The 24689-nt window shown below is 33.8% G+C and overlaps 1 protein-coding gene across 5 annotated transcripts in view; it reads right to left on the bottom strand.

The window, feature by feature from the left end:
* LOC135214023 (ras-specific guanine nucleotide-releasing factor RalGPS1-like) overlaps nt 1-24689 on the bottom strand; it is a 210372-nt gene that overhangs the window by 1900 nt on the left and 183783 nt on the right. For 2 of the 5 annotated variants that reach the window (XM_064248133.1, XM_064248135.1), the window contains 9 exons: nt 18470-18657; nt 17088-17234; nt 15309-15408; nt 14273-14436; nt 12716-12858; nt 11355-11580; nt 11013-11234; nt 8732-8803; nt 5058-5135 (listed from right to left, as the gene is read on the bottom strand). In XM_064248133.1, the coding sequence (XP_064104203.1) occupies nt 5058-5135; nt 8732-8803; nt 11013-11234; nt 11355-11580; nt 12716-12858; nt 14273-14436; nt 15309-15408; nt 17088-17234; nt 18470-18657 (1340 nt within the window). Of the gene's footprint in view, nt 1-5057; nt 5136-8731; nt 8804-11012; nt 11235-11354; nt 11581-12715; nt 12859-14272; nt 14437-15308; nt 15409-17087; nt 17235-18469; nt 18658-22777; nt 22836-24689 lie in introns of all 5 variants that reach the window. The other 3 variants (XM_064248137.1, XM_064248134.1, XM_064248136.1) reach the window with 3 other exon arrangements.

Here is a 24689-nt window from a genome sequence, read left to right as displayed (position 1 = left end):
TATAACCTTCCAACAGTGCATATTTTGATTTGCAAGTTATTACTTTTCCCGAGCAGGTAACTCTCGGCTAATTTTCATTACTTTTCTCAATCAAGAAAGTACCCTTTCACAGCTAATGTTTAATTTTCCAGCTTCATAAAGTCATTGTATGGGTATTTTGTGCATGTCAGGAGAAAATTATACCTGTAGAATAGTGCTGTATTTTTGAAGCTTAATGAACTTCCCATGAATGACACTGGAAATTGCTATTTTATATCTGGTTTTACAACGTACATAGTTTTTATTTGTGTTACCAATATCTGTCAAACTTGGTATAGATGAGAGGTTAATGTTAAAAAATTTTTATATTTAGAAGTACATTTGTAAAAACTGAAATATTAATAGTTTTATAATCATTTGTAAAATCTGAAATAGTAATAATTTTACTATGTTTATTCCAATGGTTTGCTATGATGTTTATTTTTAAAGTGCTTATTACTATTAATTAAAATGCATTTCCTACCAGCATCAAGATTAATCTCAAAGATCTCTCGACTTTTGTCTGTTACTTCAAAACAAGGAGTTATTTTTTCGAATTTAGTTCTTTACATATTAGTAAGTTATCAAAGGCCTTTACGAACTTGTGACAAGTTTCCTCAGGATTATGCTTTAGTACAAAATCTTCAGTAATTTGCAAAAATATACTAATAGTACTTACTAAGAAAAAATTTAAATACATAGACAGATTTTGATATAAATCTTTGTAACTAAAAAATAGCTTTAAAAACACTGTGATGTATCATGACCCTTTTGTAAAAAAATGTAACATTAAGTATACCTTACACAAAGAACATACACAGGAAAACAGACTGGTACAGTAATAAGGAAATGGTAGTGAAGGAAACTCAAATTCCAAAATGTAAACAATTTTGTCACTTGATTGTACACAAGACTGAACTGCTTTCAGCATCAGCATTTTGCTTTTACAACACCACTCGTATTTGCCCTCAATTTAAACTAGATAAAATTAACTAAATACTGATTATGTTAAAAAGACTTACCTTTTTAGACAAATTCACAAAATTAATATATATAAATATACTGAGCAAATATATAACTGACATAATGAATGATAACTCTGGTATCAAAAACTAATCATGAATTAACGAAAACAGTTACAGCAATGAAGTAATGTCATATTCAGTTACAATGAAACATTAAGATATATCAGCCCTAAATCAGATTTCCTGTATAATACATTTATAGATAAAAGGATTTGGTGCCAACTACGAAGGCAGTCCCCAGTTAATGGAGATCCGGTTTTATGGTGCTTGTCTAGTGCCATAAAATCGGCAATTCACGGTGCCATAACAGGCCAAGTTTCGGTTATCAGCGCCATAAGGTGCCGATAATAGAGTTATGGTGCCATAAGCGCCATAAATCACAGAGTTTCAGTTAATGGCAGCTCTTTCTTGTCAGCACCCCGCTGAGAATGGAACCCACCCCCCACCCCCAACCGATAACAGGGGACTGCCTGTATGTGCGCTTAACTATTATGTACTCTGTAATTCTGGAAATTCACCAAAGGTGGCCCATGTTTAATATACTGAATTGCATAGACTTGAAAGATTAATAACATTAATATTATATTTTTAATACTTAGCTCTGTACACCATTGATGCTCAAGGTGTGTTTGTTGTGTACAAGAACACAAAGTCCAGGAAAATGTTTGGGATCCTGGTTCCCTCAGTAGGATCTAATGGTTATTACTCTCTCTCTTTCAAACCAATGACAATGTTTTTAAATGAGAAATGCAAGCTGGAGCAAGGTACAGTACAGTTAAAGAAGTTGGACAGCTATGGGGGGAATAGATGAGAATGGACGAGAATGAGTAGGAATCAAGCAATGAAACACAAGGCCAGGACTGAGAAAAACCTTCCTTCGCATATTAATTACTTTCAGGGTTGTCCCTCTAAATGCTTGTGCTTTGTAATGTCAAGCTATCACCAGAATTTGTACAGTGAAACTGTAATTAAATTACATACAAAATTACAAGAATTTTTCAACTACCTACGCAAAATGTATAATTCACCTGTTAGCATTTCACACACAATTTAGTTCCGGGATATTCAGATTCACAATCTCATATCCAATACCCTTAGGGCCAGTAGTGTTTTGGTTTTCAAAAGTACATATACTAGCACATTTTATTTCCAACAGAAACATTCAGTAAAACCCAAAAATATACAGCATCAAAAGAACCCTAATTACCATATAGACTCCATCATCCAATCTTTTGTACCATGCGACCATTAATATTTTGTCCCCAAAACCTATTTTCCTCACATACCTTGTGTATTGTGTGATTTGCATTTTGGAGATTATAGTGTACTAGGAGATGCAAGATGTGCGAGTTTCTGGTACACTAGTACTACACTTGGCTAGTCTTTCTTTGCCTGCCTCAGTATACCGACAGATTTCATAAAGCATATTTCATCTAAGTTAGCTTTTGACAAATTAACAGACCTGGAGCCATACTTTCAACCAGACTTCCCAAAGTTATGGTTTGTCTAATAATTCATTAAGCACTGTTCTACTCATCATAACTAACAGCCACTTACTATTTCTTGCAAAACACTGGCATAAACAGCGAAGCAAACACTTCCATAATCAAATCGAAAAACAACTGCCTGCTAACGTTAGTTCGTGTAAATATTAAGTCAAGTTGCAGTTATCAACTTGTTAAAACTTGCTGATCCTAAATGATGACATACAAAGAAAAAATTAAATTTTTATTAATTTTCTACGCCACGGTGATGGTCTTGAAAATGTATAATGTACCATAAATTTAAGCTGTGGCTAAAGACATGAATAAAAGTGCAAACTGCAAAACATTTTGGAATGGGAAAATGCAACATCCGAGACTGGAAAAATCATGTTTACTTAGTTTAAAATTTACGGCATTTATAAATAAAGTGACTGTACTTTTTAATCCAGCTTTGTTAATAAGAAAAAAAGAAGTCTGAATTATGTTTCATCTAGCAACTAACAGCAATGAGGATGTTGGTATTACTCAATCTGCTATTACTATTTGGCAATGTATGGGCAATGATGATGTCAGTAAAATTCAGTCAGCTGAAGATTCTGAGAATGTAAACACTACATACTAGAATGCAAATGGCACGTAATCGCATGTCATTATTTAATTATATATGATGATAAAACATGCAATATAACTAAAAACAAAAAGGAAACCAAGTGTCATTAAAATTATTATCTTAAATTTGTACTCTTTTACCTTTACAAATGGATATTACCCTCCAAAAATAAATTTCAACATTTAAAGTCATTGGTTTTTAGAATTTCAGATAGAGAGATTGTAAACCTGTATACTATTCCTTGTATGTATACCTAATACTGTACACTTATACCTACCTGGCAGAAGAGTATTGAAAAAGCAAAATTTGAGTGAACACAGAAAAATTTTCAAAAACCCAATTTAATACAAAAACACACTTATAAGGAGTATACATTCATAAAATCAACATGAAAAGCAAAATACTGATGCCTTTATACAATATAAAAAGGGAATTTTGAACTACGCATATACGTACTGTATTTTGAAAATTAAACATACAAGGTTCTACAACAAAGGATAACACTTGATACCGAAATACTTGCACCCAACAAATTCATTAGAAATTGGACAATTCGTACAGGATCATGGTATGGAAAGGTATAAGAACTGGGAGATTTCAGATTTTTCGGCACATGTACAGAATTACTGATGATATAAGAAAGGAAGGGTAGTTCTGAACAGTATTGAGTTCAAATTCACATAATTGAGGGGTAATACACACACACTGTGCTACAGTTCTCATAATAAAGGTTTTACTCATTATATAAAATAATGAGGCAGTGTGAAATGTGACCTAAATATTTTGCAATCTGATTCTAGTTCTTGTTTTTAAATCTCTCAGCCTCGACTTCTGGTTTGGATGTCTTATATGTCAGTAAAATTAGCAATGCCTACTTAAATGTTTTCTAGAACGTTCAAATTCAGAAAAGCTACCACCATTACTATTTAGACTTCCACTGAATATCTACCATACATCAAAAAAGCTAACTGCAACTTTCCTGTTCAATGAAACCAGTCTAAAGTGTTCAGATGTTTTAACAAATGCTAATTGTTTGGAAGTAAAACTGTTGAAACCTACAATCTGTTCACATCATAAAGAATGAACATCAATATGGAGAGTACATATTAAGCTGAAAAATATTTAGAAAAGCCACATGCTAAACTATACAGTAATTCAATTCTCCACCACATATAATTCCTTTTTACAAGAGGTCTTGCTCAATACATGTGATCAAAATGAAATAAATAAGTTCTCTACAGACCCTACTGACCTCATTTATACTTGTCTGTGAACATTTTTAAGTTTTACACCACACTCAATTCAATGTTGACTAGTATATATATGCAGCATCAATATACCAGTAAATTTTCTGAGGAATAATACATTAGCTTGAAGAATAATACATTAGCTTTAAGGATAAGAATATTTGTAAATATAAAGTGAAATAGTACTTGCATTAATTAAAATAAATTGATGCTAAATTCCAAATACATACATCAGGTAAAAATTGCAATACGTACAACAGTAAAAACGACTTGTGCATATAAATATTTTCAGAGTGGAATTATCTACAAATTCTATTATGCCTAGCTAATCATCACAAAACTAATGGAATGCCAATGCAAAATTTCACTTGGATGGTATGAAGCTCAAGAAAGCAGAGAAAACTATACATCATTTAAAAAGCCATAGAAATAGAACAAGAGACACAAAATAATGGTAAGACACATTCCCACTGCCAGGGTGGCAAGACCTAAATATAGTATGACGGTCATCTGACTTGGGGCTACACATGGAGGAATGATTGTCTGTGTATGTACTTTAAAGGCACGTTAATTGATAAGATCATTCTTATTGGTGATCCTAACACAACACACTTAATAATGGTGCCAATGAATTAAACCATTCATCAGAACATGCATGCTATCATCATCATACATCTGACTCAAGTATACGTGAAAGTTGCCGCATGTTGTCCATCCATCCGACTCTATTTGTGAATTTTGAGATGAGTGACTGTGGAAGAGATGGCGTTACTGATTAAAGTATTCCTTCCTTGTTAGACTGTAAGGATAAAGGATTTTACTAAGACTAGATCACAAGAAGGAACTGGGGAGGACAGGAGATGGCTCTATAAGGCAAAGGGGCTAAACAAAATCATGGCAAATTATTCTTGCCTATGATTAGCAAGACGTAGAAACTCAATACGTGTATATCCAATTACAAGATCTGGAAAACGACTTAACTTTAATAAAACTGCAGAGAAGCATACATAAACCACAACTTGAAATAAAACACTAAAAAGCTAAACTGATGATGAGCATTAGATAAAATATTTGGGCAACACAAAAGCATTCCCTCTTCAGCCATGGACTGAACATCAGTTTATATATGACATGTCTGGGACAGGCATTATCATCCCTTGCAAATAAAAAGTTTTATATAACATTGTTCGTTATAAATGATAACTAACATTAATTTATGCCTTCAAGACTTTAGCAACCCCCCATAAGAGCCTTTCCAAAACCTAAATATTCATGTATTTCTGGATTTCCTTCCCTGAAACAGCTAATGTTTTTAAGATTATAATTACTACTCTCAAAAGGTTACCATGTACAGTCACCTCTCAATTAACACGTTTAATTAACTCATTTTTGATTTAACATGCGCTAGAAAATATTTAAAAATTTAAAAAAAAAAACACGAAAATTTTGATTTAACGCAAATTGGCGCCCGAGCGTTTTCAAACCACCAGTGCATCAGCACTGCAGACGACAGCCGTTGATATAAACAAAGGCATAGCACAGTATGTAATTATTAATAAAGCAAAAAACTTTGTTAAATTATTAATAAAGCGAAAGGCTTTGTTTATTTATTAATAAAACAAAAAAAAAATAATTGGACACGAAACGAGAATCAGCTTCGTTCCAACATCGGCAGAATTAAGCGATATCAGGCTGCTGGTGGCTTCATATAATTACACACGTAACGAATATGCATCTTTTCCACGAATCTTTCAAAAAGTTGTTATACATTACTTCACTGTATCCAATAATATTGTATGTATTCTCATATTGTTGTGTTATAAAATAATAACAGCAGTCAACGTTTTGGTTTGGAAATCAGCTGATGTCAAATGCGAGTTTATTTTGCCGTATTTAACTTAACTCTGTGCGAATTTTCTTCCTTCTAGTTAGTATAAATGAGTGTAACTAGATACTTTACTTATATAAGACAAGTAATTTTTCATTATATGATGAATTTTTAAGTCAAAATATGGCCTGAATAAGTCTCGTTGTGAACTAAATTATTATTTTTTTAACAGATTGTGTTGGGAGCATGTTTATTGTGTAAAAAAAAAAAAACTTAATTCTGTTCGCTATTTTCACTTGATTTCATTGTAATACGAGCTTTACATTATCTTTTATTGACATGAAAACAACAGTAAAATTTGTTGTTTCAAACCCAGTAGTCTTGATTACAATTATTTTCTCTCAATTTTATCTATGGTTGTGTTTGATGGCATAACTTTACGGGAGTTTCATCCTCGGTGCCATGCATGAGAATACGTAGTCATTAGGAGCTTGAACCGCTTTCTCAGCTTCAGCTACAACTTCGTTTAAATTCAACAGCATATTTCCTTGCTGATCTTTGATCTATAGCAAATAAAGTTGTTACATAAAAATATTTCAGTCCTATTCTACATAACATTGTTTATAACATAACTACAGTAATTGTTTACTATCGTACGATGGTTGAAATACAAGTCAAATGGATGTTACCGTTATCCAATTTGGTTGTACTTAGCAAAGAAGTACAGAGTTCCCCATGTCCAGGAATGTAAACCCCCTTATTCCTGTTATTTCATATGGGAAAAACATTTTTAAATAAAGCGAGCTCTCCAGGAATGTAACCCTAGTAATTGAGAGGTGACTGTATATCCAATGAAATTTTCACAAATGTTTATAGAAAATTCTCACTCCTTGTCAAAGAAAGGATCCTTAATATGATAACCCCATGAATAAAAAACCATTCTACTAATTTTGAAGATAAAAATTTGCTAAAATTGATTTTAAATTTTTCATTGAAGTTACAAATACGTACTGGGATCAGTATATGTTAAAATACATTACAGAAGATTGTATCTTACATTTTCACACTCAATTCTGTATATACTATGTACATGCAATATTTGGCTTTGTTAAAAAGGTACAGTGTTATACCTTAACCACATTCGGAACTAGCTCATCTTGATTTTAGAGCTACTTGCAATAATGCTTTATAAAGCTTATCTTGTTACAAAGTCAGTATCTTGGAAACAATGCAGTTTTTCTACTGTTTTCATGTAGGAATCTGCATTCAGAGCACTTTTGCAGACAGTGGAAAGAGAACTGGACAGACTCACTGCCATATCAATGACACTAAATGGTCCGGTTATTGTGAGAATACTGTACTGTATTTATCATTCAATTAATACACAAAATTGAAAAATGCAAGAATGTTAGTTATGAGCATTCTGGTAGCAAATTTTAATATGTAAACCAAAAGTACCAACATATATATGGTAGCCATAATTTCGTCTGATTCAAATAAGTTTACTTCTTTTTGTAACTTTGAGCAACCTGCATATTGTACACTACTGAACAGAAATTAAGCCTAATCCAATTACGTATAGACAGCTTTCCTCTATTAATCACTTAAACATTTCAAAACTATGATTAATATTTTAAATGACTATATACCCATTAGCACAAAAGTCAGTCTTGATATGAACCAACACAGGATATTTGTAATTTACCCCTTAAAATCAATCAGTTCATTATCATGGTTCATATCCAAACAAGACACTCATAAAATTAAATGCTCTACAGTTCATGACCAGTTTATAGGTATGCACTATGAATCATCAATATTTCCAATGCTGAAGAGAAAGCCTATGATTAAACAAATTCTACTAGACATTTAATATTTGAAAAAAGTATAGTATTAACTGCAAGTATTATACATGCATTCACCTTACAAATGCACTGAAAGCTTACTAGCAGTAGCAGAAATATCCAGTTAGGTGTCTTGAGTAAAATAATAGATCGAATCTTTATTAGGATCACTTATGGTTCTTGAATCTCTGAAGTACTGACTAAATTTTGACAAGACGACTAACATGAATTTCTGCAATATGTGGGTGTTCTGACATAAATTCAAAGGCTAAATCAATTTAAATTTTTCAAATAAGAAACAAATGAAATAACCAGGGAAAACATAAAAATGGGAAACAAGGGCTAACACCATCAGGGAAATTCAGCCATCCAATTTAATGGTAGGAACTTTAAGGTGTGTGGCTCAGGAACCAAATTGAAAATGTTTAAAAAGGGCTAAATTATGAAATAAAAAGAAACCAAAGACAAACCATCCCAAACAAAAAGTTCCACTAAATGTCTTAAATGGTTTAAGTAGCATTTCAGCAGGTGCCTGGAAGAAGTCCATAAAAGAAATTGTTGTGCAATTAAAGGATGTGGAGGCGTGCGGATCTGGGAAAACCAAACAAAACAAACGTAACAAAACACAAAAACCAAGGGAGGCCAACTCAAGTCAAGCACTGGTGCAGGACTCACCCGAAGCGGTCTGCCCCCTGACTCTGGGGTTCCGAGCGATGGAGATTGCGTGGGAGACTCATACTCCGAAATCTAGCATGGCAGCAATGTATGGGACAAGGGGGTTCATGGCATCAGTGGCAGGATATTTTGGTAGGAACAATTTAATCTTTGCTGCACAATCAGGCAAACATATAATTTAAACTTAGCATCTAAAGAGAACTCATTAAAAGAGCGCAACACATCTGAGGTCACTTATCACATTCTCATCTTCTAATGAAGGCCACCAAACTTGGCACTGTTATAACTATTGTCAACTTACAGACCACAGCTAAATCTCAAATTAGCAAAAACTCAAAATCATCTAAAATATGAAGACTTCAAAATATTGTAACAAAAATTATAATTTTTTTTTGTCAATGTGTGAAGTATCACAAATGGGTTCTACTGCTACTGCATTGGTTATATTGTTGAAGTATTTATGCAATAATCCACCATGTAAGACCAACTAAATTCAGCCTGGCCAATCTACAGAAAATAGTAGGAAATAAATATCACTAATCCAAAATTTTATTAAAAAATTAATGTACTTTAAGGAATTAATTTGTTTTACAGTCACTGAATGAACTTTGAGCTCACCTTGAAACCTACTAAGAGTAAAAAATGACACAGCACAGATCTTCAGAAACCTTAAATATTTCCAGATTTTGGTGACTACGGTATTTACAATGTAAATGTAAACATTGTCAGTTTCAAGATGTGATTCTCAGATTTATAACAAAAATCTTTTATCATAAAAAAATGAACCAGACCACTGAGTTAAAATACTTGAAACTCAAAGAGCTGGTTGACTACTACAATGCAATAATATAGTTTGCCATGGTTACATCACATCAACTGGTTTTGTATTTTTCAAAATATTTCAAAGTACAATACAGTGTATGGAATTTATCAATGTTTGTATCAATTCACATTGAGATCCAGTAACAAAAACTCTCTTCTCATGCAATACGTCAACACAAGAATAGCTGTATGATTTTAAGCTGGATAATTCTACAATAATGAATTAAAATTCATACTTTAGCAACATCACTTTTCCTATAACAAAAATTGAAAAACCAGTGTTGAATTGTGACATTTATTCACAACAATTATTATGTCATTAAAACCGAAAAACTTTACTTCTTAACTGTACTTAGAGAGAAAATGCTGTGTGTAGTGCAACCTGCAAGCAACAAATACTTGTGACAGAGAGGTCATCCCTACCACAAACAACTAAGCTCTTAATCACGATCAAAACACCAAAACTAGGACTATGGTTTGTCTCTGAAAAAGTATGAATATTTTCTCAATTCTCTCTGACAAAAACTAATGTAAATATAGTGCCAATAACAAACTGTATTGTGAAACATGTATTAGAAAAAATATGAAAAATAAAAGGCCTCCATTTCATAAACTTGTCATGTGATAAGTGACTTGCGTAAACTGCTCACTCAGTAATTAATGGCAGCAATGTTAACCAAATTCAACTAAAATGTGTCACTGGTTAAAAGAAGCAGCACTCTAAATGAAAATTCACTTTTCTTGTCCCTGTCAGTAACTAATGGGAGATTCTGCCATATCTGTATAAACTAAGGCTGCATCCAAACCAGCACAGGCATTGCTATTTATCTGTATACAATAATTTTGGAGCCCAAGCACTATAATATGACAACAATTGTCTTTATTATACAGTCTACATTAATCTTAATTACTATCATAAACTTGAATAACCCCAAAACTAAAAATTTCCAGAACATGCTAGGGGTAGAGCAAAGGATTTGTTTCCGAATGAGGGGCAATTATTTCATAGTATCCAGACACTTAGCAAGGCCTTGCCAATCATCAAACATCCTCTGTTGGCTTCACTACAGTGTAACTGTAAACCACTCAAGGGAAATGCTCTCACTTGCAATACATTAAAATGAAGCATACGGAACAAAATTCAGTCCTTAGTGAACAGACAGATATGTGAAAAACACCACAATGGCAGCCATGTCATGGTTTAATGTAGGAATGTGCCATTAGGGATAAACACAATATACTTATACAAATCCCAATGAATTAATAAAATGTGTATTAACAGCCTTCCAAGCTTTGAAACTTAAAAATCTCTTGCAAGGTGCAACAATGAACAGAAATTTATATAAAAATTACATGAAAACTCCAAACTGCAATAAATTAATTGTAAAGATAGATGGACCAATTCTGTACAGTACAGTACATATTTGTTTCCAAAATATGAAATTCATGCGGGACTCACTTTGTTCCTAGACTACGTGCTTTCCTGTGACCAGGTACAAATTTTGCTTGTGGTCCATGTGCTGGGCAGGAATAGGTGGGAGGAGGAGCAGGTGGCCTACCGCCACTTACTCGTGCCGGAGAGAGATTTAAGGAATTGATCCCTCCAGCTACATCACTAACACTGTCTTTGCTGGCACTCTGACTACTGCTTGGAGTGTTTGGCTCAAGCTGAAGTGACAACCTGTAATGAATTATTCTCTTATAATATCATACAGAACAAAGGGGATCAGGTCATTTCAACAAGAACACTACTTCATTGAACATATTCAACCAAAATTAACTTGATACAAAGTTAACATACTTATAATGATCATCCTCCACAAACTTCTGTAGTTCTTCTATATATCTAACAGATGCTAAATATGTCTGGACATGTTGCAGATGAGGAAGAGCAGAATAATCAGACTGCTGATAATCTGCCAAAACTCTCAGAATGTTGTTCATCTTTAGCTGCCGCTGCTCACTCTCCAGACCACCAAAATGGGGATGGGCCATATCTATATATACTAAATCAGTCAAGAAGAGGCCTGGAATATCAAAGATAAATACTCACTAAAAGAAAGTGCAGTGTATGAATTTTTAGAAAAGGGAGTAAGTTGAAACTTGACCTGAATACTTTTTCATTTTCTATACTTCAGCTGGATTCTACAATGTCCCCATATTCCCTGATGCAATAACCCTTATCACCAGTCATATTATATGCTAGTATGACTTCATAACATGTCAATGCAGTAGTTTGGTTTTACATTACATATGGAGAGCCAGGAACAACGCATGAAAGTAGATGACAAAAATTTCATTGAAAATATTTAAAGAAAAACAACACTGAAGATAAACGTCTCCCATACCCCAGTCTTTGATTCTTGTACCTCCAAAGGGCATGACTACCCTCATTTAAGACACAGACTTATGAACATTCCTAAACTCCAATAGGGCTCATGAGGAGCAAGGTGAAATTGGAGCAAAGTAATAAATCTGGGCAGTTAGTACAGATGTGAATAAAAAAAAAAAAAAAAAACAGATGAAACGCAAAAACAGAAAAAGCAATGCAGCTAGGGGGGCAAAGTGATGCCCCAAAGAATTATGAATACCATCTAGTACCTTTACCCAAATTAATTTTTCAAAATTATCACTGGGATTGCGATAGCAAAACATCTCTCACCCAAAGGCTACATACTTGTAGGTATTTAAAAAAAGTGATGAAAAAAATTTTTAACGATGTTCTTTATCCATGAAATTTTGAAAAAATACCAAGTGGTAAAATTATCTTTAGCACACGATAGTTTTCTAAATTATTAGTACACTTCATACAGGAGCCCTGCCTTCATTCAATATACTGTAACAGTGAAGTACACAGTATATATACTAATTTTACAATTATGTTATATTACTGTACTATCCTAAGAACCTTAAAAACATAAGGCATTCTTTAAACCCAATAGTACAAGTATCAATGCAGTCTTCAAGTTACAAATGGTAAGAAGAGCATGGAACTATTGCAGAGCAAGTTTAGTATAAAAAATCATTTAAACTGTTTACAATGAACAATACAATCCATCCTGAAATAAACTGACAAATTTCAATAACATCAAAATAATCTCCCTGTAAGTGTTTTGTTATTGCAAACACAAAACTGAACTGTAATTTTTCAGTACTACTTACCAAGGTACGGAATCATAGGAAGTTTCAGACTATTAACATGACTTCTAAGTTGTTCCCAATTATTCTTATCACTAAATAATTCGCTCATCCTCTCGTAATGTTGCCGGTCCTTACGGGAGAGAGCAGCCCAAGTCTTGTTTAATCTGTAAAAAATTTCAATTTAGTATAAGAACTTAACCTACAAATACTTTCAGCAAAACTTAGAAGTACAATACTGACCAAAGGAAATCTTTGTATATATGAAATTCCTCATTTAATACATTATACTACAGTAAAATAAAAATGAACAAGGTCAAATCACTAGCATTTGCAAAAAACTCTTTTCTTATACACTAAAAAGGTACTTCATTATTTCCCTTTATATAAGTATCAAATATGAAGTAAAAATATAAAAACGAAGAAGGGAGCAACCAAGTAAAAGTCATTCCCAGTAATCTCTATTGGCAAGACTTTCCATAGGATATAATGACTAAAATTACCAAAAAGGCTCGTTCAAGTTATTGATGTAAAAAAAAAAAAAATTACAAATTTATACATTACCAGATTTATTTTTTTTATTCTCTAATGTAATTGGTTTTGTGCCTCACTCTTAGCACTGATGGCAGAAAGAAATGTTCCACAAAAGCTTTGGTAGCAACTGCAATAAATTCATATAGCCTACAAGATGTAAGTTTCTGTTTCCAATCATTGTTTAGATACAGCTTGAGCTTATTTTTAAATTGCAATTTTCATCTTCACTTATATACTGTATCAATATTTTTAATAAATTTATCACTAATTCACTCTGAAACTTTTAAAATTATCCTGTATCACAATATCTTTAATAAAATTGATCACTAATTCAATCTGAAACTTTTAAAATATCTCCCATTTGATTTACAATAAGAATCATATTCTGAAAGATTGATACTACCTCATGTAAGATGAAAAATTATTCATGTCAAATAAGCCTTTTACAAAAATTACCAAAACACCTTATACCTTCTTATAAGTAAGGCCATAATGGTGCTAATATGCATACAACAAGATCTTTCATAGTTTATTTTCTGGTCTTTTTTTATAAATACGTATTTACATAACTATATATATGTATAATGAAAAACCAAAAAAATTACGTATTACTTTACTATACCTACATACCAGCACCTACCTGGTGGGTGACACTTAGGCTAAGAGAATAAGCTACAATGACAATCTTTTCATCATTACTTAGATATTTAACATATCCATCCTATTTTCCATACTTTTTAATGATTGCATATATCTAAAAAAAAATCTGTGATTTTCACAATTTTTTATTGACTTTCATATTCACATAGCATTTTAACATTTCCTCCTGACTGACATAAAGATGCATACACTGATATAAATTATCTTTCCCTTTATAATTTTGAACAAAGACCCCTGAAACATTGAAAATGTCAAAACTCGAAAGACCTAACTGTAGGTATTACTATCTTTCATTAAAGAGTCAACATATTCACAAACGTATGTTTGTGAATATGTTAAGATATAAAAAAATAGAGAAGCAAATAATTTTATTTGAGTACACCTTACCTGTAAATGGGCGCAGATTGCAGGGCACTAACGATGGCAAACTGTGAGTGAAAATTGTTGAGTTCATTGAGTTTCTTGGCTACTTTAATGAAATGTCCCATCATCTCAGCACGCTGTTTTGCTCCTCCTGCGTTAAGTATTTCTCGGACAACCCAAAAACTGATCTAAAAAAGATCAAGAAGAAAACTATTATTATTTAAACATATGTACTTATCTTTTAACCTATAATCTATCAAATACACAAGATGTTAAACGCACAGGTACAGCAAATATCCCATAAAAACTAGGACCCTCAATACAAATGCCACAGCATATAGTAATCCATAAAAATATATGTACCCAACCCTCTAGGCACTTATCATTAGGATCCCAAGCAATCAGCAACTTATTAACTCCACAAACTCTGTACATTATCATCAGTGTAACAAATGCATCCTCAAATCAATACATAACTGAGCAATAAAAGTCATGTTTTACAGCTAAAATTATTTCAGCAATGAAATGTGTGACTTAATCATTCTACGATTAAACTGTGGTTTTTATCTCAATCAAAATCCTTAAAGCTGATTCGATACTATTCCTAGCATTAAGATCACCAACATACTTTGCAATTCAAGTATTTTTGTATTCCTTTCATTAATCAATCCTATTGAAGTAAATCTATAGTTAAGATTATGCAAACTTGTAATATTATAATATAATTGTTTTCAAGTGTTTCAGCTTTTATTTAATATAAAAAAAGATTTTAGCAATAAAGTTAGTATCTGACAGCACCAAAAGTTACTACCATAGTCACTTCATGCATATGAATTAAGGTTACCAAGCCTATTAAAAAAATATATATATATATATCCCTACGACAAGCTCTACCAAATTTTTATTAATCAAAATCATGAAAGTAACATATGGTAATTTAACATTTCTTCACTAAAATAAAAAAAAAATAATGCCATTCCTAGCAGTACAAATCATGAGCTACAATACGCTTTCATCAGAATGTGATATTCAGACCTGGAGATAAAATGAATTTACTTACATGATTAAATCTTCGAGTGAACTCCACAATATTGGGGGCAGATTTCAATTTATCTTTTTTCGTCCAACCACAGGAGGTCAGCTCTTCTGGGGTGATGGCTCTGTGAACATTTTAAAAGAGTATGTAGTTACACAAGCTGGACAAAATCAAGAGGTTTTCAGTCGTATGCTTCATGATAAAAAAAAAAAAAAAAAAAAAAGGTGTCTCACAATATTCTCCCCAAAAACAATGCATAGATGCAAATTACTGTGTAGAAGGTTAAAAATAAGTATCTTATGCAATACGTAACACAGGGAGCTCTAGAACTGTCATTGAGAATCATGTCCATAAGGCAATTAAAAAGGATTAAAATAATTCTTTTCAATAAGAGCAAAAGAAAATTATACAAAATACATGAATTTAATCTGAATTAAAATTTCATGAAGCTTATGTACTTGCTTCATGAGTCTTCAGTTAAAAAAGTTACATGACAATTTATGCAAATATCAAATTAAATCTTCATCTAAATTCTAGTTTACTGCCACAATACTCACGGAGAAAATATTTGGTTTTCTGATAAAAAGCTTAAATCAACTTTCATTTTAATGTGCTTTGTACAGTACACCTCATCACTGGATCTGCACCGCATAACAATGGAATAAAGCTTCTAATCAATATGATATTATTCATGAAATAAAAAAGGATTGACTGTTTTCTATATGACATTTCTTACTGAGAAAGTCATTGTTCACCTTGTTTTCTTTTTTAAGAACGTATAGTATATCTAATATCATCATCAATGTCATGTATTTTCTAGGCATTAAAATGCCTTATGTTGCCTGTTTGAAACATTATAAGAATAATTTTATCATAGCCTTAAAAAAATTTCAATTCTTCGTACCAATTAAATCAATTTAAGGACTTGCATAACTATAATACTGTAGATGAAGTTGTAATAAAATAATTGAATTATAACATCTTTTATTTCATTCTGTCCTTAATTAATGGTTATTACAGCATATCTTTTCACGTACGGAATTTTATAGTTTCTTGGGCACAGACATTGACAACACTCACTCTGAAGTTTACTTAACAGGAATCATGGGAATTGTAATTCCACATCCATTTATCAGGGCTTAATAAGGGATTTTGAATATCTTGCATAGTCAACTTTTCTATAAGATAAACTAACATTCATATTTCTTATAAATTCAGTTTATTTCAATGATACCACCACATCTCCAATACAGACCTCATCAACAGCTATTGGTGCTCCTACTAAATAGCAAACGGATGAATAAAATATTAATTTGAATATTCATTCAATCATACTACTGAAGATGACAAATGGAGTAACACATAAGTGCATCACAAATTATAATAAGAAAGAAATACCCTAATGCAAAGAAAGAAGTTTGACCTATGATAAACAACAGATAAAAAATCAAAATGGCAGTTCTGCCAACCAGCAAGACTAATAAGTAAAAAATCAATCATGAGGCAGAAACAAAAACTGCAAAATCAGTATGTATACAGAAAAATAACCACTAAAATAAAAATGACCATTTCTTATTTGCAAGAAAAAATTATAAATCATTCCCTATGACTACACTCGTCATCATTGAAAAATTTATATTTTTGTATCTCTTTTCCCCAAAAATAACAATATAGAGAGATTCTTACCTACTTCAAATATAAATATGTAAGTAAGGAAAAGTAGGCAAGCATCACAGCAAAATAAATCATTAGAATGACGAGGTAACTATCACAACAAAGGAACAGATGGAATGATAGACTTACTTGAAGACGGGGAAATCCATCCTAGTGATCTGGGTGGCGAGGTCTTCGGGTACCACCCTCAAGAGATCCAGGACAGGTGGAGTGTCAGCATCCTTCCCACGGGCCGGCAGGCTAGCCGACTTATGGCTATGGATGCGGGGTAATGTTCTGCATATGAAAGTAAACAGAAATGAATGAAAATGATTCAGTACATGCGTAAAGACAAATCTAAAAAAGAATTGAGTTAAAATCCTAGTAAATAATTATAAAGGAAGTTATTAGGCCCATACTTCTGTATAGGACAGAAACTTTGGGCACTGAAGAGGAAAGAAGAGGGATTGTTGGAAAGAACCGAGATGAGGATGGTCAGATGGATTGCTGGAATATCAATACTGGAAAGGAGGGAGAGTCAAGATATAAGAAGAATGTGTGGTATATGTCAAGGAGAAGGCTAGGGAGGCTCATCTGAGATACTATGGCCATGTATGTAATAAGAAGATAGGAGGTGGAATAAATCAAGAGAGCTAAGAATATGCCAGTGATGGGGGAGGAGGAGGAGGAGGAGGAGGAGGAGGAGGAGGAGGAGGAGGAGGAGGAGTGTGGGGCATCAGCAGATCAGATGGATGGATGTGGTGATGGATGTGGTGAGGTGGGATTGGGGGAAGATGATGCAAAGAATAGAAATAGATGGAGGAAGTTGACTTGTGCAGCCAACCCTGCTGTACAGTCGGAATAATAAGCTCGAAAGACGACGACGACTAAAAACAAATTATGCAAGTATATACTTCTGCAGCTCAATGAAAGCATGCATGTAAATTACGAATAATAACTAAAGTTGAGAACAGACAACTTTTCAACATTAAATGGATATACATATACATAGCTGTGGAATTACAGCAAACAAGATAAAACAATTTACTAGAAACTGGTACATGCCTTACATATTCATCTATTAAACTTAAATGTAGTCAATTTTCGAAAATAAATTAGCATTGGCTTAAGATTTTTAAGCACAGAATTTAAAGAGAGTAATTTAATTTGGGTCACAGTTCATCATAATAGATTGCTTCTTTAAGTAAGCAACTAAAACTAGTATGGTTTCCAAGATATCACTGAAATTGTCTCTTAATAAGACCGTATTCTACATTTTCAAAAATTACGCTAAATATAAAATCATGTGCTTCTCTTTGTGAGACATTCTCGGCAAAGCTTGTTAAAACTGTTAGTTTCTAAATATTCAAGTAAAAATAATCTGCACTAAACTTTAGCTTATGGATGACAAGTGCCTCTCTTATTAACAAAACAACAAAAACATTAAAACAAAAAACAATACTTTTACCCTAACTTTAAGCAGTGATGAATTTTATCTACAATAATAATAATAACAATAATACTAAACTTACCCATAACTATAAGCAGCTTTAGTGAGGGCCTTCATGCCGTCGTGGGTATCGTAATCGGTTTCCTGAACTACCTTGCGATACACAGAAGATGGGGGAGAAGTACCACGGGCACACATTGGCATGGCCATACCCCTCCCACCCCCACAACCGCTGCTACGTTCCTCTTCATCATCGCTGTCCATCACACTCTACGGGAACACGGAAGTGGCAGGGGATTACTTGATAAAAAAAAACATTGGAAAGAACGTGTTGCCATGCTTGCTTCTTCATGCAGTTTTCTTTCGAAAGGGGTTATGACCAGCACAGGCCTACGCTAGACTTAAAAATGACCCTCAGGGTGGGTGCCAGTACAGATGAAAATGGAGCAAAAGGCTCTTTACACCTGAAAAGTCTTCAGCGTAAAGAATAACAGCATTCTAATCATAGGTGTATCAACTGCTCAACTATACTCTGTTTGTTTGTTTTTTTATCTGTCCATCCGCCTGTGGTGTTTTTGTATGGTAACACTGCGTCCCGGGCTTTAGATAATTACGCTATGTGTAAGTTTTAGGTAAATAAAAGGATATCTGGGTGTACATTTGCAACTGAAAAGTGTTTTCATAATTTACTGTATGCGAATTACACCGTTAATATTCGAAATAGGATATTATTATAATCGTTGAATGTAAGCTGAATGTAACTATCTAAAGCCCGAGACGCAGTGTTACCATATACAAAAACCACAGGCGGATGGACAGATGGAAAAAAAACAGAGTATAAGTGTCAGGGCAGTTGAAAGTTATGCGTGTCTAATCCCAGTTGATTATCTAATCGGTCAGCGAGTATTTTTTTTTCCTACTTCATTAACATCTTATATACTTTACACTTGTCATCATTATCTTTTGCCAATAATTATCTGACGAAATCGAAAAAAACTCCATAAACAAAAACTTGAGATACTGAGAATCTGAACAAATGAACATCGCCAAACAGTAACATTTCAAGGAAAAATACCTTCGATTAAAGGAATTCTATATCATCCATTTAGCGGCATACGCCAACGAATACCTGAGTTTACTTATAAGTAAAATACTTTTACATAACTCTGTAACAGCTGTTCCAGCCACAAGGCTGCGTCAGCATCTATGAAATACCAATACCAACCATCACGACCGCGTCAATCAAAAGCAACTTTCTTCTCACTTCAGTAAAATTAAGTTTCAAGCTGACTGAAGATGCGCAAATGCTTCATTAATATATTGTCTCTTGGCTTTATAAGGGAAGTTTTTAAAAGAGATATTAAGAATCGATGCCTTACATTAAAAATACCCATTCTCTGATCAAACAAGTTAACGTATCCTGAAGAAGTCTGCTCCGAGGAAAATGCCAAAACGAGAACCATTTTGTAAAGCAATAATTCAGTCAATTCCATTCGAATGATGAACCACCGAATTACGGATAACTTTTATACACTAAAATGGAGATCGCCGAGACCGTCACTTAAAAGATTCATGTTACCCAAAGAAACGCGCAAAGCGGCAAAGTACTTTCCATAATAGGAAAATGGAGAAATATTCATATAACGAAAACATTACCCTTCACAATCTTCGATGGATGCCATAACACTACATCAACAAACCTTCAGCATAAGAGAATAATAAGGTAATAAGGTGTGTCCGAGAAATACGTTGAAAAAAAATCCATGTAGTTTTCATCTAGAAACGATAAGGTACTGAAACTGAAAAGAATTCCACGAGCCTACACACACGCACATACACACAGCCAGAGAGAGAGAGAGAGAGGAGAGAGAGAGAGAGAGAAGATTGATGAAGTCAAGACCTGGCCATTTAAAAAGTTGGGAACGAACAGAGACACTTTCCCCATTCCCCAAAACAGCGTCAAGAAACCTGTCGCAACGAAGAGGAGATCACCTAAAAGGGGTCCAGGGATAAGCCAGCTTAAAAAGCTACGACAACTGGACGCGTTCATGAAGCCTTTTTTCGCTCCCATGCAAAAACGCTAACACCACTGAAGATTAAACTGTAAATAAGGGCACTGATATGCAAAGTCAAATTGACTTCTCGTTTTCGTATGAAATAAGAGATGGGAAACAATTTTAATCTAAATAGAAAACGCGACTGCCATATCCTGAGAGAGAGAGAGAGAGAGAGAGAGAGAGAGAGAGAGAGAGAGAGAGAGAGAGAGAGAGAGAGTCTTCCCATGGTAAGAGGGAATATTCTAGGAGGCACGAGGGAGGCAGCCCCCTAGGAATCATTTACCATCATCCAGCTCTAATGAGAGGTCGTCTCTCCCCTTTGTAGACTCTATTTGCAGTTCGGTAAATATTTCCTGATACGACTGCATTATCCAGAGTGTTCGCTTTACCGATAACCTATATGTATTAACCAAGGCGTTTCTTAGGGGTAATTTGGGTACGCGTATAACAGCAAATACCTTCAAACACGACGAGATTTAATAGCATCATAAATATGAATAATGGGAGATAATGTTCAATTTCATGATCACATATCTATAAGGGGGAAAGAGGAAGTCACCTAACTTCTCATATTCAAGTACATTATACATATATAAAAACTTAAAGAAAATTCACATACTGAGTAAAGCCATCAAACCTGCATACGATGGACAATGGAATACAACAGTAATAAATCTGTATCCTGTCATCATGAGTGCAATATTTTTTGTCAACAGAAGGCAGAAATGAAGCAGCAATACAGACAATTCTACATTCAACTTGGCACGTTGAAAAATCTAATAATGGACATACAGAACTTTGGCCAAAGGGTTAAAAAGGCGCATATACAATCACAAGGCAGAAGTTGAGCAAAAAGACACAAAGAAAATCGGAAAGAAAGCAACGAAATCAAGAGATTTTCAGAGACCTTTCTGAACTGAACAAATTGACAAATATTTTAATCTTTTATCGTAAAAGTCCCTTCTTCAACGGTGTACTATACAGTAGTTTCGTGGAATGGGGCGGCAGAATATCACACACATTTATCCATCGTGTGGTGAACCCTAATATATATATATAAAAATATATATATATATATATATATATATATATATATATATAATGTGTGTGTATATATATGTATTTATATGTACACACACACACACACACACACATATATATATATATATATATATATTATATATGTATATATATATGTGTGCATATAATATACTATATATATATATATATATATATATATATATATATCTAATATATATATATAATATATATATGTGCATATCTATACTATATATATATATATATTTACTATCTATATATATATACTATATATATATATATTTATATGTATTAAGCTACAAATGACCTTTTATATCCATTCGCTCTACCTCGGAATTATTATATTTTCATATATGTTAACCGAAGGGGAACTTTTTTAGTTGGTGATAATTTCGCCCTCTTGTTGGCCGAGTTGGTAACTTCACTGAAGTCCTGATTTCTCCTCTGTCCGCTTGTTTGATTCCACGAGAGGACGAAATTATTATCAACTAAAAAATTCCCCCTCGGTTAACATAAATGAAAATATATTAATTCCGAGGTACAGCGAATTGGATATTTAAGTACATTTGTAGCTTAATGCATGTATATGAATCACGGTGATGTGATGAAAATTTACACACACACATATATATTATATAATATATATATATATATATATCTATATATATATATATATATTATATATATTGTATCCTAGCAACCAAGCATCACAATCCTAACGTTATATGGCGTTTATATAAATGCAAGTTACAATCCCCTACAGGAAAACATGGAAGCAGAGTAAAAGGAAGCATTATATTCTGTTTACGAAAAAAAACTGCCATAGCAGCAAAAACATTGCAATGCAACTTATTTTTACTGATGTACACAAGCTGCTACTAAACATCCTTCAGAATATGTTCTTGTCAAATGCGACTGCAGCGTCTAAAGGACGTAACTCTTAGGAGTTCCAAAAGAGAGGCTTCTCAAAGCGAAGCAAAAAGCGGTTTGTTCCATTGCTTCAGCTTCCAGACATGCACAACATCATCATCAATTCAATGACTAAAATTACAAAAAATAAAATAATAAGTTTGCAAGCTGCACTGGGCCTGACTGCAATGAAAAATGCATTATTTTTCTGTTTTCATAAGAGCTATGACTTGCAAAAAATATAGATAGGATTATCTTTTTAAAAGGAAAATGTCGCAAAAAAATTTGCATATAAAAACACATCCCCATAGCGACGTCTGTCTTTGGGTAAGAGAGCATATATAGTGCAGAGGGAGGTTCCATACCTAGACATAATGAACGGGTAAACAGGGGGGTCCTGTGACGACGCCTACCTAGGGAGAACTGTCAGGAAAGAGACATGGAAAACATGTAGTTTCTGACGGGGAAGGCCCTGGCCTGCATTTCTCGTCAGGGATACACAATTTCTTATCACATGAACATCATTTTTTCCTCACCAGATTCAACAGTAAGAAAACAACTTTTGCATGCATTTTAACCTCTCTTGCGAGAGTCAGAAAGTATCTTTTCAATATTTAGTCAAACGAAACGTGTAGTGATTGTGAACACTGCTGAGTCAAGACATGTCTTAGAATGTTACTGAAGATGTTCTGCTCGTCTGCTTGAAGATACTGGAATATTACATCACTTGGGTCCGGATTAAGGGGAGAAATAGGAGTCAAGTCATTCTTTTTCCTGCTACAGATTAAATGTCATAGGTTATACAATTTTCATGCACTCGAAAGGTTTCAAAATCCTTTTTCATACAAAGACGAATTCATCTTTCTTTTAAAACGTCTCACTGATGGATAACTGAAGATAATCACAGTTTGTTAAAACTTGGCTAACAATAGCTATGTAAAATACTGAAACAATGAAAAGGTCCTGCGCTAAAGTGAAAGGAGACATTAAGTCTTTCTAAAAAATATATTTACATATATTCTTTTATTTGAAGTTTGATACACGAATATTCATGGTCGTTCACAAATCATATCTGTGGTAAGAAGTTTCTATGCTTCTTTATGATTAATCATTGTGAACTTTTAACGATTCTTCTGTTAAATATCAACAAACAAGCTTCATGGCGTGCGCTACACTGCACTGGAACCCGGTGCTGCCCATCGTGCCTCCCCTACCCTCCCGATCGCCTACTTACCCACCCCCACCCAGGGCGGACCATCAAGTTTGCAGGAGGAGGGTAGATTGTCATGTCTCCCCCACCCTTTCGATCGCCTACCTACAGGGCGGACAATCAGGTTTACAGGTGGAGGGTGGATATGTCATGGCTCCCCTACCGACCCGATCGCCTACCTAGCCCCGCCCACCCGGGTCGGAAATTAGGTTTGCAGGTGGAGGGTGGATGTGTCATTATCTCCCCTAATTTTCCGATCCCCTGCCTACTCCGCCCCCACCCTGGCTGGACGAACGAGAAAGATCCACTCTGACTTCATTATTATAGACAGATAACCAAATGGAAACTAAAACCTTGCACAAAGGGACAAGGAAAACTGCAACTGTCTTCTCATCTGTCCTGTCCTATAAATAACATCCGAACTCTCTTTTAATAAAACTCATTGGGATCTACGAGCAAACTTTCTCCATACCGACGTGGCCCGCTGAGCAACCTATTCCATACAAAAGAACTCCTTAATAAATAAAACAAAAACAATATTATTTTTTTCCAGTTAAAACGTCCCTCACATCCATCCTTATACGTTCGCGAAATCTCACACTTCGAGATTGAACTCGACGGTCTGAGGAAAGACAACCCGAAAAGTCATTAACTTTTGCAATACTTTCATCACTGTCAGAGAGAGAGAGAGAGTTACAAGGAATTAAAAGGATTAGGATGTCTCAAAGACTTATTAGTCCATCCGAGGAGACATCGTGTGCTCACTTATCTGTAGGAGCAGGTTTAACTGTTCATTCACAGTGCCCTAATGGTTTTGTCTAGCATTCTTTTAAACTCTTCTACACTGTTGTTGTTTACAACTTCTGGTGGCAGTTTATTCCACGTGTTACATACCTTGTATGTAAAGAAGTTCCCACAAAGGGATGTGTTGTATCTATTCAGTTTTAGTTTCCATCCATTATTTCCTGTCTGGTTTTCGTTTAACGTACATAGGTTACTGTATACTTTTGTTATGCCTATCATTATTTTTATTTTGAATGTTTATATTAGTTGTCCTCGCAATCGTC

This window comes from Macrobrachium nipponense, chromosome 43, assembly GCF_015104395.2.
Source record: "Macrobrachium nipponense isolate FS-2020 chromosome 43, ASM1510439v2, whole genome shotgun sequence".
In the NCBI taxonomy this organism is placed as follows: Eukaryota; Metazoa; Arthropoda; class Malacostraca; order Decapoda; family Palaemonidae; genus Macrobrachium; species Macrobrachium nipponense.
This window is presented reverse-complemented; position numbering and strand designations above follow the sequence as displayed.